Source organism: Lytechinus variegatus, chromosome 2, assembly GCF_018143015.1.
Source record: "Lytechinus variegatus isolate NC3 chromosome 2, Lvar_3.0, whole genome shotgun sequence".
NCBI classification, from domain to species: Eukaryota; Metazoa; Echinodermata; class Echinoidea; order Temnopleuroida; family Toxopneustidae; genus Lytechinus; species Lytechinus variegatus.
Window position 1 is genome coordinate 51,535,005 of NC_054741.1, and position 19,187 is coordinate 51,554,191.

Below are 19,187 nucleotides of genomic sequence, written 5' to 3' on the forward strand. Positions count from 1 at the left end.
TACATGTATGATAAATTATAGATTTTTCTTAACATTGTATAAATGCAATAGCTGTTTTAGCTATTAATTAATCTGTGGTGAAACTAGGCCTGGGTCCCGTTCATACGTTTACAAGATGTCGTACGCGCTCCTGCTAAAAAAAAAAATGAAAAAAAAATTGCTAATATTTGACATTTTACATCTTTAAATCCATGAAATGGCCTTCTTTTTTCCATAATTCTTTGAAATAACTTTGATTTAGTTGAAAACTATCAGAAAAATGAAGAATATTCACCTCTTTCCCGACTCTGATTTGAACTTACCTCGGTAAATATTGTAGTCCCACATGTAGACTTCTATGGTGTTGCCATGAAAATCTACATATGGGACTACATGGGACTGCAATATTTACCGAGTTTAAATTAAAATCAGAGTCAGGAAAGAGATGAATATTTTTCATTTTTCTGATTGTTTTCAACTAAATTTTTTTTTTTTTGAGTGTGCGATTTTTTGCTCTCATTTTTTTTAGGAGCACGGTAGGAGCGAAGGCGCGATCGCGCTCCTCAAAAATGAAGGTCTGATATTTAATGAATTTAGCAAACTGATAAAATGTGTAAAAAAGACATTTGTCTGTGAGAAGTAGTTTAGAGTCAAAATGTCAGAATTGAAAGAAAGGGCTTCTTGAATCTTTACTGCCACTCAGATGTGTGTTTTTTATTTAGCTATTTTTGATATGATTCTGTAACCAACATAGAGTTTGTGTACCTATTTCATGATATGGATTCCATTTCCTTCTATGATGTCACCTGAACCCTTACATTTCCACAATTTTTCAATGACATTTTTGATGTTGTGGTATACAACATCAAAATACAAAAAAGTCATTATAAATCAGCATGTATCATAGCAACAAGGCTTGTATCATTGTTTATGATTGTATATGCATCAAGAGAGTGCAAATATAAATGAAAGTGACAGGTGTCTAATATACGAAGACAGATGAGTTCCTATGTAGGTCATGGTACAGCTAGGCCTTATCTGTGTGTTGTTTGAAGTCAAAACTCTGTTTGCACACAGAGAGGTGGCCTGTGTTTTATGATATGGTGGCAGCGGTGGGATTTTGGCAAGTGCCATTCCTTGTCATGTAAGGGTTTAGCTTTTCAGGGTCTTGTTTCCTAAAAACTCATTATAATAACAAATGCACAATTTCTATAACAAGTTCACTGTGAACCAAACAAATGGAAGGATTTCAGTAGCTTAGGACTTTTATTGCAAATCAAGTTTTATGAAACGGCCTCAGGGCTATCAACATGATTGATTGTACTATGATCTTAACCCATTGCCTACTGGGTGGTCCCCGTGCAAAGCCTTTGGGAATTACAGGATTCAGAAGTCAACAGGTAAGTGAGCTGAATCTTTGGAATTACCTGCAAACTGTGTATTGTCTTGTGTATTCATTTTTGTAGGAGATGGCGTTCAGAATCCCTTTGATAGTGGTCCACTTCCAGACCAGAATGGTCTTCCAATGACAGATTTGGGATTTGGTAGTGGAGAGGAATTTATTGCTGAAGGTAAGATTCAGTGAAAGTATGAATTATTTGAAGTTGTCGGAATCGAAAAGAAATAAAACTATAAAATTGTGTAATGCTGTTAAATTGATGGTCTATGCTCAATTTTGACACATAAATGCCAGTCTTTAGTGCTGTTGAGTAACAAATACGTTATCATCGAGAATCCTTGTGAAAAATGTATCTACAAATAAATATGTTAAATAAATGACATGTAAACATTTTCATGTGAAGAACGACGTGCTCTTTATTACAAATTGTAGATAGATTTTTAGAAAATAGTGAAGAGGCTAATAGTTTGATGTGCTGGTAGTCGAAACTGCCTTGGATATGACATGTGTAGAAAAACATGCATGGTATAGCTCACAAGGTTGTTTACGTGATTGTTACAAGTGACAAAATTAATTGTAATAAAATTGAATCAAACAATTCAATTCAGTTCAATTCAATTGATATATTTTATTATTTCAGATGATGCCATGGCTATGATAGACAAGGATCAAGAAGAATGTGAAAGAGAGAACATTTTTAGACAGGTCAGTTTCTCTATCGCCTTTTGATATCAATACATAATTGAGATAGATGTAACCTGGGTTAGTTGCATAAAACATGCCATTGGTTGCATCTCTGTCACTACCATGGAAATGCTGATTTGATTCGCTGTTGAGATGTTGCTATTGTAGTTTCAATTGATGAAAAAGTTACAATCAATTGTAAGATATATGTTATAATGCTCAGGGTTAATTGAGACTCTTGTCAAGAGGCTATGACAAATGGTAAAGCCAATCGATAATCAGTCTCCCTGTTTCTGTCTCTTGCTCTCTCTCTCTCTCACTCATTCTGTCTCTCATTCTCATGAGTTTGAGTTTCAAACTGTGCTACCACATATGAAAGAAAGTACGCATAAATAAAGTACTGATATCATTATTACAGTTTTTTTATCTCTTATAAATTAATTCCTTTGTCAAGACAGTAATTTATATTAACTACTCCGAGCCTAGGGGTAGGATGTATTGATATGCACTGAATGCAGTATACTGTCACTCAGCAGTGATATCCAAGATTTATTAAGAAGGACTTGGAGACGTTACATCCTAACGCGATATATCTTTTACACAAGAATTTCATTATATTTTTGTTTTTAATTTACTGTGTATTTTTGTAGTGCATTACCAACTGAGAGAAGAAAATCATATAGTTTTGAAAGATGAAAGTCAGACTGGGAGTATCATCTCACGCTTATTGTCATTTATAGGATGAGACCATGTCACATGACCTGGGAGACGATGTGCAATCAGGATGGGAGCTACCAAACGGTGGTCACATGACACTGCGCCAGTCCATTTCCCAGTCGGCTGCTGTGGCGTGGGATGATGAGAAGTCCTACAACCATTCTGCCGAGATGCTGTTTGCAATGAGATCGGAAGCACTCGGTTCTCTTTCTGGGAATGGTGGTGGGGACAAGGTAAGGATTACAGGAAGTCATGGTGATGATGTTCAAGGTGATGACAGGGTTCATGATGATGATAATAACGTTGATGATGAATGATGATAGTGATGATGTTTTTTTGTAATGATCGTGATGATCGTCATGCTGCTGAAGGTGATGATGAGGATGATGATGATGATTGTGATAATGATTGCGATGATCTTCGTAATGATGAAGTTGATGGTGATGATGATGATTATGGTAATGATTGCGATAATGATTGTTATGATCGTCATACTGGGGATGGTGATGATGATGATTGTGATAATATTGATTGCGATAATGATTGTGATCATCATCATTCTGCCAATGATGATGGTGACAATAATGATGATTGTGATAACGATTTTGATAATGATTGTGATGATCATCATTTTGCTGAAGGTGATGGTGATGATGATTGTGATGATTATCATTCTGCTGATGGTGATGATGATGATGATTGTGATAAAGATTGCGATGATCGTCATACTGCTGAAGGAGATGATGATGAGGATGATGATGATTGTGATAATATTGGTTGCGATAATGATTGTGATGATCATCATTCTGCCAATGGTGATGGTGATAATAATGATGATCGTGATAATAAGAATTGTGATAATCATTGTGATGATCGTCGTACTGCCAATGGTGATGGTGATAATGATTATGATTATCATTCTGCTGAAGAGGATGGTGATAATGATGATGATTGTGATTGTATTGATTGTGATGATCATCATTCTCCTGATGGTGATATGATGTTTGTGGTTTTGATCATGATCATCAATTTTATGTACAGTGGGGATGATGATAGTCATATTGATATTAAAGGGATGATTATGGTGATGATTGATATATTGATGATGACTTCGACACTGTTATGACTTTGCTTATGATGATTATCCAGTAGATCTGATGGAATGTGATTGCGGTGGTTATATTGATGACGGCAGTGTTTTTATGTAATTGTGTTGATATTGTTTTTATCAACAAATATAGCATACATGTATGCACTTACCTTTGTTACATAGCCAATTATGTTACTCATATTAAAACTTTTTTGAGCATCTTCCATGTACACAACTCCTGATCAGAGTCATCTTCCCACCTGATTTTCTTGTAAATAATTGATTATTGATTGATTAATTGACTAATTGATATTTTCGATTTTTGCATGTATTCTTTCATCCAGCCTCACTTTGGAGATGGCACCATCATCTCACCTCCACCTGTCCCTGCCTATCCCCTGATCAATAGATCAATGATTCTCAGTCACCATGATGAGGAGGACATCTTTCCAGCATCTCAAAGAGAAGCAGGAGTTGGACAAAATACCCTTGGTAGGCTACTTGTTGATTAGAATCGATGATAAAAGAGGAATAGTGATGATGAAAAGCATTTTACTATCAAAATGAGTAGCCTTTGGTGAAGTCAGCTTTCGAAACTACATGTACATGTAATTTATCTAATCCACATTCAAGAAAACTTAATTTGATATTTTTTATTTGTGGATATGACTATAAAAACACTACTTACAAATACTCATATATCTTTGATACTGTGTAATTGTAATTATTCTTTTGTTTTTTAACATATATGTGTTTATTTGTTATACAGATGCGTCCAGATCTTCTCAGAGCCTGCACACACCTTATGTAGCAGGAGAATCATCTAATGGAACTGGTGGACACAGATTTGGTCAAGAAATAAGGCAGGAGGAAAAACCGGGCAACAGGTCCGGAGTGTACGTTCCAACCAAGACCTTGTCATTTCCATTTGGCCAGAAGAAGACTGAGAAGATGGAGAAAGTAGATGAGAGTGTTTCTGAATCTCTGGTCGATGATCTCCCTGAAGGATACCAGACACCCCCAATGGACCTGAGCATGCTGACTGCCGCCATTGCTCAGCACAGTGCAACAGATTCACAGCAACTTGCTAAGCTCATCCTTTCTGCTTCCAACAAGATGCATGCTTTTAAAGAAAAAGCACAAAGGAAAGCAACCAAAGAGGATGGAGTCAAGACAAGGCTTTCTAAGACTAGAAAAGTTGATTCTTTGGGTCCCAGACTTGGAGAAACAAAAACGAATGAACAACCCGATACAACCAGTCAATCGAGAGAAACTGCCGGTAATAAAGCCTACAGGGAGAATGATGAGCATTTGAACCCTTCAAGTATGAATATTAGACCAAAGTTATCGGGATATATAGATTTGAGTGAGCGAATGTCTTTGGATGGTTCAGGTGGATCCGGAGAACAGAGCAGAAGTTCTATTTCATCTCGAGGGTCAAAGGAAATAGATGAACATCAATCGATGGACAGAAATAGAGATTCTTATGAAAAGTGCAATAGATCATTATCTAAGGAGGAATTGAGAGAAAGTCATCTAGGTGATGATTACTTTGCTGAAATAACCAGAGAGAGACTACCAATCAGAGGGATGGATATATCTGATACAATTGACTTCCAGGATTTAGAGAATGGCGATGATGAACTCATGAAAAGTCAGAGCCGCATGAGTGTTACAAGTTCCCAAGATAAACTCACCGACTTGGAAAGCCAAAGAAATGTGGGAATGGTTGAGGACTCTCAGAAAATTCACAAGAAAGCAATCTCGGATGAGAATGTGAGACAACTTGATAGATCATCAAGAAGTGGAGAGCTATTGAAACTAAGTCATGATTTTGCAAGTATTAGGAATGCTGACATTTATCCTAAAGTAGAAGACTGTGGCCAGGGTATTAACAGACTGCAGCAAAAACATAAGCTGTCAGCTGCTCCTGATAGAAAAAACCTTCCACTCAACGAAAACATAGCTCCATTAAAGTCGCAAAGTATTCCGGTTGTATCAAAGAATAGGAGATCAAGAGACAATGTAGAAAGTTCGAAGTCACATACTCAACTTGTTCCCCAAGTTGCTTTTCCTCAAAATGATTTCAGCAAAGAGAAGATATCTAGGGACTTTGTGTACAGTCCCCCCAGAAGGAAAGATAGTGGACAAGGTCAAATGGTTGAACCAAGAAGCCATTCTATTCCTGATGGAGAATCTACAGAAGTAGAACCTATTGTAGCAAGGACACCAGCAGCCACTGGACAAAATCTTGAAGATCAAATGCAAATGTTGTCTGTAAGTCAACAAAAGTCAAAGAGTACTTCACCAAGAGAGCTTGAAAAGAAGACTTCACCAAAGGGTGTACCGGTAAGTGATGAAAGTAATCATTCGATTCAGAGAAGTTCAATTTATGGCTCATCCTGCAGACCAAAAGAATCTTTAAGACAGAGAAGGAAAATTGATGGTGCTTCCTCTGGAAAAATTGTTCCTTCCAAGACATCCTCAAGGGATGATGAAGTTTTCAAGAGACCCGATGTTCCTGTAGTTCCACAAGGCAGTAGAAGTGTATCTGCCAGCATTCACGAAACACTGATCAACAAGGGTCTCCGACTTCCTGAAGGGTTTGTGGATATGGAAGACGGAAGGGAAGTGAACGTTTCCCGCTTTTCTATTGACAGCCAGGCTGATATCATTTGTGGAAAGCATAGAATTGTACAAACGCCACGTGAAAGAAGAACAAATAATGCTCCAAGTCGTCAGAGGATGGAAGGTGTTCCTCCTGGAGAAGGGAAGGATGTTGATGCTGAGGTTGATTCTGGATTCAGTAGTGAACAACCTCATAGATTACCAAATCTTGGAAATGCACCTCAACTCACTGTATCAAATGTTGCTCATGTGCAAGAAATGTGGAAGGGGTCACAGGAATTACCTGTCACTTTTGATGATATTGAAGGAAGTCATAACTTCTCAGCAATAAAAACTGAAATTTCTCCAGTTGCTTCTCCAATGCAATCACCTCGGCAATCCCCAGTTGGACCATCAAAACAAAACACATCAGCAGAATCAGATGCTGAAAAGACTCTCCTTGTCCATTCTACCAATAGAACATTAGTGGCGGAAACCCCTGAGTTGATCAGCCCAAGAAGTAGTGGATCTTCACGTAGTCATAGCATTGCTAGCAGTATGAACAGGAGTGCATCCTCAGGCAGTGACCGTTCCTGTTCAACTCCAAAGCGCATTTCAAAACAAGAAAGTGACGATACTAAGAAGGGTCTTGAAAACCCTCCAAACTATGCTGGTACCCGTCATCTTGCCCCTCCTCCCTATCACCAGCCATACACTAGCACAGCTTCTTCTGCTCCATCAATACCTGACCCAACTAGGAGGCCTGTCTTACCATCTTACTTAGAGCAACCAACATTCTATACCAATCAAGCACTTTCAGAGACAAATTTCCTCCAGCACTATGTAAACGACAGACCAGTATCCAAACTGTCTTCAACAGATATCTCAAGCCTTCATGAAACATTGCAACAACCACGTTCAGCTAGTCACCTGGGAATACCTATGGGGACCCAACAGGCAGGACTGTACCCTTTACCAGCTACACACCTGCCATTGAATCTCTATGGAGCCCCTCATGGTTTGGTTGTAACAGGTTCTGGTGCCACATCCATGTACTCGGCTCCTTACACAGCAAGACTTGGGGGACATCAGCAGCAGAGACGTGTTCGTTCCCGGTCTGTTGAGCCACATTCCATCAATCCATCACCATGGCCTGGATACCATATGCTAGATACCCAAAACAGTGGTGCAGCAGGACTTCTTGAAACTGCTGTTCATTCTGGACCGACGGTTCCTGTGCCTTCCTTAGGTCATCCCAGCGGTGAGTGGCAAACAGCTCTGAAGTTCTGTCTGTCAACATAGGCACTTGTTTAGGATACATTATCATTAAGATAAAAAAAAATCAATGTAATACTTATATTTTTCTCTGAAAGTCATTTCTTGATAACCATGAATTTTGATAATTATCAGAAGCTGGAGGAATTATTGTTTGTTCATTCTAATTTGCATTTCACTTATAAATTTGCTCTCAGTCAATCTGATGAAAGGATTCAATATCTCACAAATGTTTATAATACTGCTTACAATAACTTAGATAGAAGAAAAGAGTCCTTTTTAATATCTGCTTAATTGAATGTTGTAATATATGTGGTACTGCAGGAAACTTCATATTTGAAAAATTCTGATTCTTTCGTCATGATGCAGGTCCCCCCGGCTTCCATAGTGTCTAATCTGATCGTTCCCTTTGAGCATCGTTTCCGAGATGTTGCTTGTATTGGGATTGCTGCCCAGGATTCTATTGAGCTCCAGAATCCTTCATCTCGATGGCTTCAGTGTTTCCTGGAGGTGGTCTCTCTGTCTATCAATGGAGAAGAGGTAAGATACAATTTTGGTCCAGAACCTTAATGATAATACTTATAACCTATAATGGCACTTTTCCAATTTGGCCCAAAGTGTTAACAATGAAAATAATTAAAAGAAATGATATAATACTAAAATTGTTAAATAAAACTACAAACTATGAAAGAGATGGGGTTTCTAAAGACTTTCTGAAAATTTCCAGTGGCTTTAGTGTTTCCTTGAGGTAGTTTCACTGTCTAATCAATTGAGAAGAGGTAATATATCATATTGGTTCAGAACCTTTAATTTGAATGGTTTCAGTATTTCCCAGAGGTGGGTTTTTAAGTATCAAGTGGGAAGAGGTAAGATATCATATAGATGAATATGCCTTAGTTGAGTCCCTTTGAACCGCAGAATTCTGTTCATCTTTGGCGAAATTCATCCTAGAAGAAGCAAATGGTGATGCATTGCATGAGCTGGTCTTGAATTAGGCAATATTTTGATGTAAAGAAGGGTGTCTTATGTAGACTTAGTATTGTGCAACTAGTATTATTTTCCACAATGGTAAATGTTTTTTCAGCTATCCCTTGAAGCCATTTTCATTAATTTTTTCATGTATTAGAAAATTACAATAATCATTCAAAGCTAATGAAATTAGTATTCAATATGCAGAAGGCAAACTTTTAGCATAGAAGTTGTGCATTTGTCATCTAAAGTCATTTAGATAAAATCTAAAAGCAAACAGTCAATACCCTTAAAAATCATTATGAATTAATTATCATTGAACATGATTGTAATTATTATGTTTTTACTATGTAAAAAAACACACTAATACTCTAATTCCCTTCGTGAATATATCATTTATTCATCTGTGTGCTACTTTTTTCAGTTGGACTTGGACATTAGCAAAGCTGTCATTCTATAGAGTTGCCAGTTTCCAACATTAAATTACACCTAATGCCATCTTGTTTCAGGTGGACCATCCCTCTCGCGTCTTCTTCATGAAGCCTCGTATCATCATCGGACCAAACACCACAGAGAAACACAAGATCACATTTGCACCCCGTCAGCCAGGGATTCATGAAGCCAAGATACAGGTTGGATCAAGTCCCGTGGTAGCCGATAGCGAGGCTGGTCTTCTGAGAGTCACAGCTCCACCCATCATGACGTTGAGAGCTGTTGCAGAACTGCCTGAAATAGAGGTAATTGCTAAAATCAAATTCATATTTATTTAATGATGGAATTCTGTTGCCTGACTCATTAGGGGACACAAACTTGTCGGTTTTCAGGTTTGACCTTTAAAAATATTGCTTTTACATAATTTGTTAGTGGGAAAACATGTGATGGGTGCAGGAGTGAAGTTGCATCGATAAGTTTTTGTAAGAGCAGTTTCCCATTTTATTGAAGTCTAATAGAAAATCCATTAAAGGATAACAGTTCTGAATTTTACGTCAGATTTGAGCAACTCCCCCATATGAAATATTATGTACTCTATAAAATGTCAATGTCATTTTCTTAATGGTTCAGCTGATTACCGGTATATTTTTATTATTGGAAAGATGTGTAGGTATATGAAGTAAAATAATTCATTGTACCTGTATATCCTGTATATAGAATGTAACATTGAAATTAATTTTTGTTTGTTGGAGGTAATTGCACTTTATAACATCAGGGTTTGATTGTTATTGTGTAGGTTTCTTTGCAATGTTTTCTTTGCTACCATTTTTGTGTATTACTGAAATATTACCAATCAAATACAAGGACTTACATCAAGTAAGATTCAGAATAAGATGATTTTTAAAATTTTATTTTAGTCATTTTACTTAGTCAAACCTGTCTAAAAGGACCATCCAAGGGAGACCAAAAAAAAAGAAGAAAAGATCTTCATGTCCATCTGTATGGACAGGTTTGTGTAATACATGTTTCAGTGCAGAAAATTATTAAAGGGCAACCAAACCTTGGGTCTTAAAAAAAGACTGGTGTTCCTACACAAGTGGTCACTATATCAGGTGTGACCATGGTGCCAGTGGGTTCATGGTTTCACTCTATTTTCCATTCAATCCACTCATGTTAGGTGGAAGGTGCAGTCAAGGGAACAGTTGATCTAGGAGAAATTGTGTTTGGTATGGAGAGATCTAAGACTGTTCATTTGATCAACAGAGGGCGCTCTTCACTTCCAGTCAGACTCTTCTTTGTTAACAAGGTACTCACTCCACAATCCCTTAATATTTGTTTATAATATGTTGTATTTCATGATTAGTATACTTTATTATTTAATCTTATAATATTGAAAGAAAGCCTGAGTCGAATCGATTTTAAAATCGGTGTTCGATCGATGTCATCGAACACCGGTGCAGATTTTGCAAAATCGGTGCATCGGAAAAAAAAAAAAAAAAAAAACGTCGCCGGCCGATTCGTTTGGTTTACACAATCAATCATCAAAATATCAGCAATGTCCAACTTTACTACCACTTACTTGATTTCTATTGCCCCCAAAATGAAACCGATTGAGTAATTATGATGCTATTCACCATTAATTTGAAGTTTATTTCGATCATAGTTCGAGTCTTACTCGTCTGCTCGTGCCGAGATAATTTATGCACGATGAATTCATGAATGGAAGTCATGGCCATCGATCGTGCATGCGCAGTACTGTTCTTTAATCAAACCAGAAAATGGCCGGAAATTGACGCGATCAACGTAAAATAAATCTTGCTTTCATGAACAATATTAATATCATGACCATAGAACATTATTTAATCGTAATATTTAACAATAATTTGCATATTTTTTTATAATCATTAATATGAATTTAGAGCTTGATGTGAAACGTTTGTATTTCGTTTCAATTTTCAATGGCGGGCATCTCATGACGATCGACTTGACTTCTTGAGTCGAGCTAGTGCACTTGTCTAAAAAAAATAATCATCACGTCAGGATTGATTCTCCAACATTGTCTACATGCAAAAACTCTGTTCAAGTTCGTAATATCACCATATAATAACATTTTACATGACAAAACAGAGAAAATTGCGTTTGATTTTTTTCCCCATCAATTTGAAGCTAGTTTGTGCCCAACTTTGGGCTCTGATTTCATGAATGGGAAAATATGTCATACGTCATCGAACACGCATGCGCATTGTGCTTATTTTCTCGGAGCTTGGAGGAGACGTCCAGAAATGGAATCATAGAAATAATCCCAGTATTAATTCTTCCATATGAACATAACATACTTTGCTGACATCGTCAATATTCTTAGTATGACCATAAAATCTTGTTAAATCGTAATAATTTAGATGAATTTAGGGCTCGATTCGAACCATTCGTATTTATTTTGATCGCATGCTCAATTGCGCCTAAAAAACTGGATTGTCATCAGGATTAATTCTCGAACATCGTCATATCTCATATTCCACAATCTTTCCTCACAATCGTTATATCAGCATTGAATAGCAATTCAAATGACCATCCAGAGAAAATTACATATTTATTCCCATAAATTTATTTGGAGCTCATTTTGGATCCAACTACACAATATCAGGCAAGTTACAGCGCTCTCCGTTGATTGCACTTGTTTGCTGGCGCTGACGTCAAGCACGCCTGTCGTTTCGGGAGAGTGAGTGTACGGAGCTGCGGACGGGGCTGGTGAATGGACTGCGAATGCTAGTTGACCGAAAATCATTCGGATCGACTCTGCGTGATTCATGTCTTTATTATTGTTTCATTTTAAACTTATATGTTGTCATCTGCAAATATCATTGTTGAAGATATTTTGGGAAGAATTCTACTTTGGTCCCCGGCATTTTTTGTGTGTTTTGTGATCATGAAAAATACAAACGAACTTTGCTCTGTCATCTGCTTGTGCAACGCTCACCCGGCCAACGCCAGCGCAGACCGTCAGTGCGTATAGTGCATATGCAAAGCGCATCGCATCGACGCAAAAACAAGACTAAATTTTCCCCGCCTTCAATATTCGATGCATCGATGTTCGATCGAATTAGAGCTGTCGAACACCGGTTTTCAAAATAATCGATATGACTCAGGCTTAATTGAAAGAGAGGGACACCATTTGACCTGATAAAATGATGATAAACATCTACTGTATGAATGCTAAGGTGTATTCAACTCTGGGTGTGTGTTATCAGAGATGCCAACATTCCCGATTCCTTTGTAAGGTTCCGGTAAGATGGCTCCAATTCCAGCCCTTAGGATCACCACCCTTATCCTCCAGAGAATAAAGAAATATATATATCTTTAATTTTTTTTATAGAGATTCATGTAAAAATGCAGATGTAACACATTCTAAAATTGTTGTAACTGTTTTATTTCGTAAGCATGTTAACAACTGCAAAAAAAAAGCTCAGATTGCCCAAGAGAGCATCTGGCAACCCAGAGCTTCCGGAGCCCTAAGGCGGGGTCTGAACCTCAACCACAAGGGTCGAGATGTGCGCTAGCACACATAATATGATGTCACATGCAAGTCCTTTCCAATTTTAATTTCCAAGAGTTGGCATCTCTGCACTTAATGAATACTGTGCTCATCACTTCCAACTGATGAAAATTATGTGTTTCATTGTTTTAGATGGTTGCCATGTGGTATACAGCAACAATCACTGCTGAGAATGGACAAGATCTGTGCACCTCTGCTGCTCCAGCTAGACCCCTACATCTCACGTTACCAGTAAGAATCATAGTTGATCTGTACTCTCTCTTATTCTCCTGTCCTCATTTACTTCCTCTTTATCTAACCAGTGCTCTCATCTTTCCCCTTGCTCTCCCATTTCTAAATGCCCACTTTTCTTTGTGTGCATTTTCCCCTTTTTCCTTAGACTCAAACCTTTAACTTGTCTCCAACTTGACATTTGGTTTTGACGGAATGTTCTGATTCTATGTTGACTCAAAGTTATCAGTCTCTTCCTTTTTGCCTTCTGTCAGAATTACAATATTGTCTAATTAATTAATTGATTAATAAATCACTGTATAATTAATTAATTTATAGATTGATTTATCAATCATTTAATTGATAAATGTATTTATTTAGTTATTCATTTTTTTTTTTTCAAATAAACAGGGAGCAATAGTTCATTCCCTGTGAAAATTTAGAAATAAAAATGAAAGAACTATAAAAATAACATAAAATATGTGCAGAATTAGATGCATCTTGTGTTTTTTTTTATCATAATATAATTCCTTTTTGTAATTATTGTTCAGATATTTCTTTATTTTTTTTTTCAGTAATTGCACTCATTTGCATTTTAATTTAAATCTCCAGGGTCATTCTACTACAACCATCGACGGTGAAGTAATGCAGCCACCATCAAGTATTACAGTCAAGCTAACAACTCAACGGAGTGAACCTCATCTCAAAGCAGCTTCTCATGGACCTCCTGAGAACATTCATCTTTGTCTCAAGGTTGAACTTGATGTACCGGAACGAACCGTTTCATTGGCTGAAGTTGACCTTTGTGCCAGAGTGGGTGTGGCCAAGCTCCATCTTCCAGACTCTCTTGCCGTAAGAAAGAAAAAATATTATTTCAGTCCTACTTGAAATCTTATTAATGAGATCGTGGCTCTGTAATCAGTCACTAAATGACAAATCAAGATAATTGTTTCATAGGGATTTTTTTTTAAATACTGATCATATTAGCAATTCATAGCAGACCTATGTTTTGCAGGGTCCTGGACAATTATTTTTTTATTTCTGTCTAAAATAATCGGCCAAGAGCAAATGACTTGATATTAGTTGACGTGTGGAAAACAAGAAGTTTTGACTTTGCCTTTGTTATATGCTTTCATAAATAATGATTTGAAAATCATGCTGACATGTGTCAAATGCAAATCATACATTCATTCCTGTGTGGTGAGTACGACTTTGTGCGCTGGCATCAAGTTCATTAGGTGAATTCAAAAACAAAAAAGGATAAAGAATTTGATTCCTGTGCAGTAAAAACAACAATTAACAACCCAGTCACATATTTTGAACTCACAACCAGGACTATGATTCATCTTTATCCTTCTTGACCTCTGACCTTTGACCTTACAGCAAGGTGCCTTCCTATTCAAGTCAACAGTAGGTCAGACATCCAGTAGAAACCTGCTTTTTAAGAATGCAGGCAACATCCGTCTTGATATGAGGCTGAGGATACCAAGAGGTATCGATTCATTTGAGGTGATCCCAGATACGTTAGTCATAGAGCCGAGTCAGCAGAGGGATATCCTCGTCAGATTCACACCCAAAGAACAGATGGCTGTCATTGATGTGTAAGTAGCTATCTTCTATTTACTCAATTCAAGTTATTTCAGAGTGGTTTTTTGTCTCACCTGCATAGCAGAGTGCGACTATAGGCGCCGCTTTTCCGACGGCGGCGTCAACATCAAATCTTAACCTGAGGTTAAGTTTTTGAAATGACATAATAACTTAGAAAGTATATGGACCTAGTTCATGACACTTGGCCATAAGGTTAATCAAGTATTACTGAACATCCTATTAGAGTTTCATGTCACATGACCAAGGTCAAAGGTCATTTAGGGTCAATGAACTTAGACCATGTTGGAGGAATCAACATCAAAATCTTAACCTGAGGTTAAGTTTTTGAAATGTCATCATAACTTAGAAAATATATGGACCTAGTTCATGAAACTTGGACATAAGGTTAATCAAGTATCACTGAACATCTTGCATGAGTTTCACGTCACATGACCAAGGTCAAAGGTCATTTAGGGTCAATGAACTTTGGCCGAATTGGGGGTATCTGTTGAATTCCCATCATTACTTTGAAAGTTTATGGATCTGATTCATGAAACTTGGACATAATAGTAATCAAGCATCACTGAACATTTTGTGCAAGTTTCAGGTCTCATGATTAAGGTCAAAGGTCATTTAGGGTCAATGAACTTTGGCCGAATCGGGGGTATCTGTTGAATTACCGTCATAACTTTGAAAGTTTATTGGTCTAGTTCGTTAAACTTGGACATTACTGCTGCTATATTGAATCGCGTGATGCAGGTGAGACGGCCAGAGGCATTCCACTTGTTTAAACTTAAACTTAAATCGCAGTGTGGACCTGAATTCAAAAAGTTTTGAGGAAAAAATGCATTTAAAGCAACATGAGTAGTGTACAATATGACGTCACCTAACAGGAGACAACATAAAGACAATTGTTACAGAGCATACGACAAACAAAATTATCTCAGCACATAACATGAACAATAAGACACAAAGATATATAGAGTGAAAACGGTGAACATAGACCACCTATGGGATACAAGAAAAGTAGTCTTTACGAATAGGTTCATGCTGAAAATACTGATGGCTGTAGCTGAGGTGTAAGTAGCAACATTAATAAAATATCATGTTAGTGAAGCATGTCTTTAAAAACCACCTTGGGGAGGCAAGAAAACTGGTCTTTATGGACAGTTTCACACTTAAAGAACAACGGCTGAAGTCAAAGTGTAAGCAGATGTATTGCTCTGATATCTACATATTAACTTCAAGTATTATGAGAGAGAGCCTTTCAAATAGCTTGTTTGATGGTTCCTTTGGTGAAAAATGAATTGAAAATTTCAAAGGTTCAGACTCTCCAATCCACTGAAGACACTCAATTTTTTTTATGGATCTAAAACATTTTTATTTCAATGCCAATTTCTAATTAGAACCTTAATAGTAATGAACGATACTTGTATAACGCCTTCCACTCACAAAGGATGTAGGCAGCATTTTAAAATGTTTTACAGATATGAACAGAATGTGAGTTGAGGCAGAAATTTGCAGAGTCCAACCAGATCTCTTGTTCTTTAGGCTTTACTTGCACAACACACTCTCCTTTTATTGTAAAATAGAGATCTTCACTATGACAAACATCTTTTATGTCATATTGCAAAGTTCATTCCAGTTTAGTTATTTGGAGCTGCAAGAGGAATTAACTCATCAAGTATCAAGACCTCTTTTAATACAAATTAAATGATGAGAATGTGATTCAGATTGAGGCAATGTAGATTCTTTTATCACTCACAGGCCTCTGTTTATACAAGGGAAACCCGATGGACCAAACTACGAGGTCCAATTACGTGGTGAGATAGAGACTTCTCAACAGAGAGTCAAACGCAAACCACAGACTGCTCAGGTCCTATGCAACAAGAAATGTCTAGCATTCGGAGGAATCCCTCTCGGAAAATCTCTGTAAGTACACCCTTATGATGTGACTCATCCTAAATGGTGATTTTTCATGTCCGTGCATGGGTTGATATGTATGTGGTCTATAAGCAGTTGGTCTACTCTTCAGATAGTCCAATATTATTTGGGGTGAACCCATTTGGTCTACTTTCAATTGGATCTAAGTACCATGTGGTCTACAATACATCTGGTCATATACACAATTAATCTCTTAGTCTTTTAGTCTAATGCCCATAGGGTCGAATTTCCACTCTGTTTTTGTCTCGCCCACCAGAGGTAAAGGTGAGACTTAGGGATCCAAATGTTGCCCGTCCGTCTGTCGTCCGTCCGTCACAAATTTAATGACACATAACTCCGCAACCGTAAGTCGCTTTTCAACCAAACTTGGATGGTAGATGGACTTGGGGGACCTGCATCTTATGCTGCAGTTGGAGGTCACATGGTAAGGTCAAAGGTCATTTTCAGGTCAACGTTAAAGTTTACATGCAAGACTCTCTTATGACACCTAACTCCGCAACCGTAAGTCGCTTTTCAACCAAACTTGGATGGTAGATGGACTTGGGGGACCTGCATCTTATGCTGCAGTCGGAGGTCACATGGTAAGGTCAAAGGTCATTTTCCGGTCAATATTAAAGTTTACATGCAAGACTCTCTTATGACACCTAACTCCGCAACCGTAAGTCACTTTTCAACCAAACTTGGATGGTAGATGGACTTGGGGGACCTGCATCTTATGCTGCAGTTGGAGGTCACATGGTAAGGTGAAAGGTCATTTTCAGGTCAACGTTAAAGTTTACATGCAAGACTCTCTTATGACACCTAACTCCGCAACCGTTAGTCACTTTTCAAGCAAACTTGGATGGTAGATGGACTTGGGGGACCTGCATCTTATGCTGCAGTTGGAGGTCACATGGTAAGGTCAAAGGTCATTTTCCGGTCAATGTTAAAGTTTACATGCAAGACTCTCTTATGACACCTAACTCCGCAACCGTAAGTCACTTTTCAACCAAACTTGGATGGTAGATGGACTTGGGGGACCTGCATCTTATGCTGCAGTTGGAGGTCACATGGTAAGGTAAAAGGTCATTTACAGGTCAACGTTAAAGTTTACATGCAAGACTCTCTTATGACACCTAACTCCGCAACCGTAAGTCACTTTTCAAGCAAACTTGGATGGTAGATGGACTTGGGGGACCTGCATCTAATGCTGCAGTTGGAGGTCACATGGTAAGGTCAAAGGTCATTCTCAGGTCAGTGTTAAAGTTTACATGCGAGGCTCTTATGACAATTCTGTTGTGTGCCCTCGCAAATCACGATATTTCTGGTTATTTTCATAAGTGGGCGAGACACAAAATCGCTTTTGCCTTGTTCTGATTATTTTACACTTTGTCAAATGAAGATTTGATTCGTACACAGTTCAACTTAACATTTGGGCCAGGTGGTGTTTGATCAAGTGGATATTGGATCTTGGATGTACTGGGTATATCTTAACTGGAAATTAGACAAGATGGTAAATGAGTTTCATATCAATTAGACCGTATGTTAGTAGCAGGGATGCCACTTTTCCGTATTTATAGGGAATTCCGTCTTTTTCCCTGTTGTCCGTCTTATTTCCGTATTTCCGACTTTACCTGTTTTCTGTGTACTAAAAAAAAGTCAGAAAGTCCTCCTTTTTTCCCCCTACAACTCTCCCGATTGCGATGCATGTCGATCGACCGAGTGAAAGATATTTCCCCGAGATATTTGCTTTTATACATTACATAATTTATAAACGCGCGCACTGCCCACTACGTTCATTGAGTTATGCTTTTATCAAGGCTTTTCGATTGGAATCCTCAATATCCTGGCCAATCAATGCGAGCGACAAGTTCCGAACGCACGCACATAGACAAGCGCAAAACAGCGGCATGAATCGCGATATAATAGCGACTGTAAAGATGATGACGTCATCCAAGATGGCAACTTACAATGACCAACGAAAGGATCGAGGATGACTAAGTTTTTATCATAATTTGAAAGGAATTAGCGGTAACTGCTGTATAAGGTACGATGTTTCTGAATTTTATATATTTTCTCGTGAATTTGGATGTGATTGTTTTTTCATAATGTGACATTTTATGTACCAAAAACGATCAAAAAATCGGTCTGCCGAATGTTGGATCTAACGTTACAGCTGCATGCTGATACGGTACGTAACCCAGGGAGCACCGGCCCGCTTCGCTGGCTGGTGCTCCCTGGTACTGGGTTAGCTGATTGTCTTTATGTACAGGCCAACAACTCTTCAGTCTATGTATTGGTGAGTGGAGCCAACGCGGTTCAGCGGAGGAACCAAAATACAGAGACTGAAGCTTTTACTAGTCTAGCGTTCTATTACTTTAGAAACACACAACTAACTACCGTCAGTTTTTTCAAACCTTGGCTTCAATGTCATCGATCACAACAAGGTAAGAAGCCACCCCCCCTAAATTTTGAGGTGGGGGATACCCCCCCCCAAAAAAAAAAGTCCTTTTTATTGGTGCTTGCTGGCTTGTCCAATTTTTTTTTTACCTGTGTCCATCCCAAAATTTAAGGTGGACCCCCTAAATTTTTGGGCTTCCGCTGCAAATGCCCCAATTCACTGATCCTGGACACTGTCCCTGTCTGCGATAAGTTTCAGTATTTTTGGAGAACACCTAGTGGCATCCCTGTAGTAGACAACAAAGATGAGACCATGTGGGATAAGAACAAACAAAAACTAGGTGTAGACCAAGTGACAGTTA

The 19,187-nt window shown here is 38.0% G+C and overlaps 1 protein-coding gene across 2 annotated transcripts in view; it reads left to right on the plus strand.

Annotated features, from left to right (window-relative positions):
* Positions 1 to 19,187, plus strand: part of LOC121408319 — a 43,223-nt gene that overhangs the window by 14,224 nt on the left and 9,812 nt on the right. For both annotated transcript variants that reach the window (XM_041599744.1, XM_041599743.1), the window contains exons 10-21: positions 1,446 to 1,550; positions 2,019 to 2,083; positions 2,803 to 3,012; positions 4,214 to 4,361; positions 4,639 to 7,739; positions 8,124 to 8,291; positions 9,230 to 9,457; positions 10,330 to 10,458; positions 12,838 to 12,936; positions 13,528 to 13,767; positions 14,299 to 14,516; positions 16,270 to 16,434. In XM_041599744.1, coding sequence (XP_041455678.1) covers positions 1,446 to 1,550; positions 2,019 to 2,083; positions 2,803 to 3,012; positions 4,214 to 4,361; positions 4,639 to 7,739; positions 8,124 to 8,291; positions 9,230 to 9,457; positions 10,330 to 10,458; positions 12,838 to 12,936; positions 13,528 to 13,767; positions 14,299 to 14,516; positions 16,270 to 16,434 — 4,876 coding nt within the window. The remainder of the gene's footprint in view (positions 1 to 1,445; positions 1,551 to 2,018; positions 2,084 to 2,802; positions 3,013 to 4,213; positions 4,362 to 4,638; positions 7,740 to 8,123; positions 8,292 to 9,229; positions 9,458 to 10,329; positions 10,459 to 12,837; positions 12,937 to 13,527; positions 13,768 to 14,298; positions 14,517 to 16,269; positions 16,435 to 19,187) is intronic.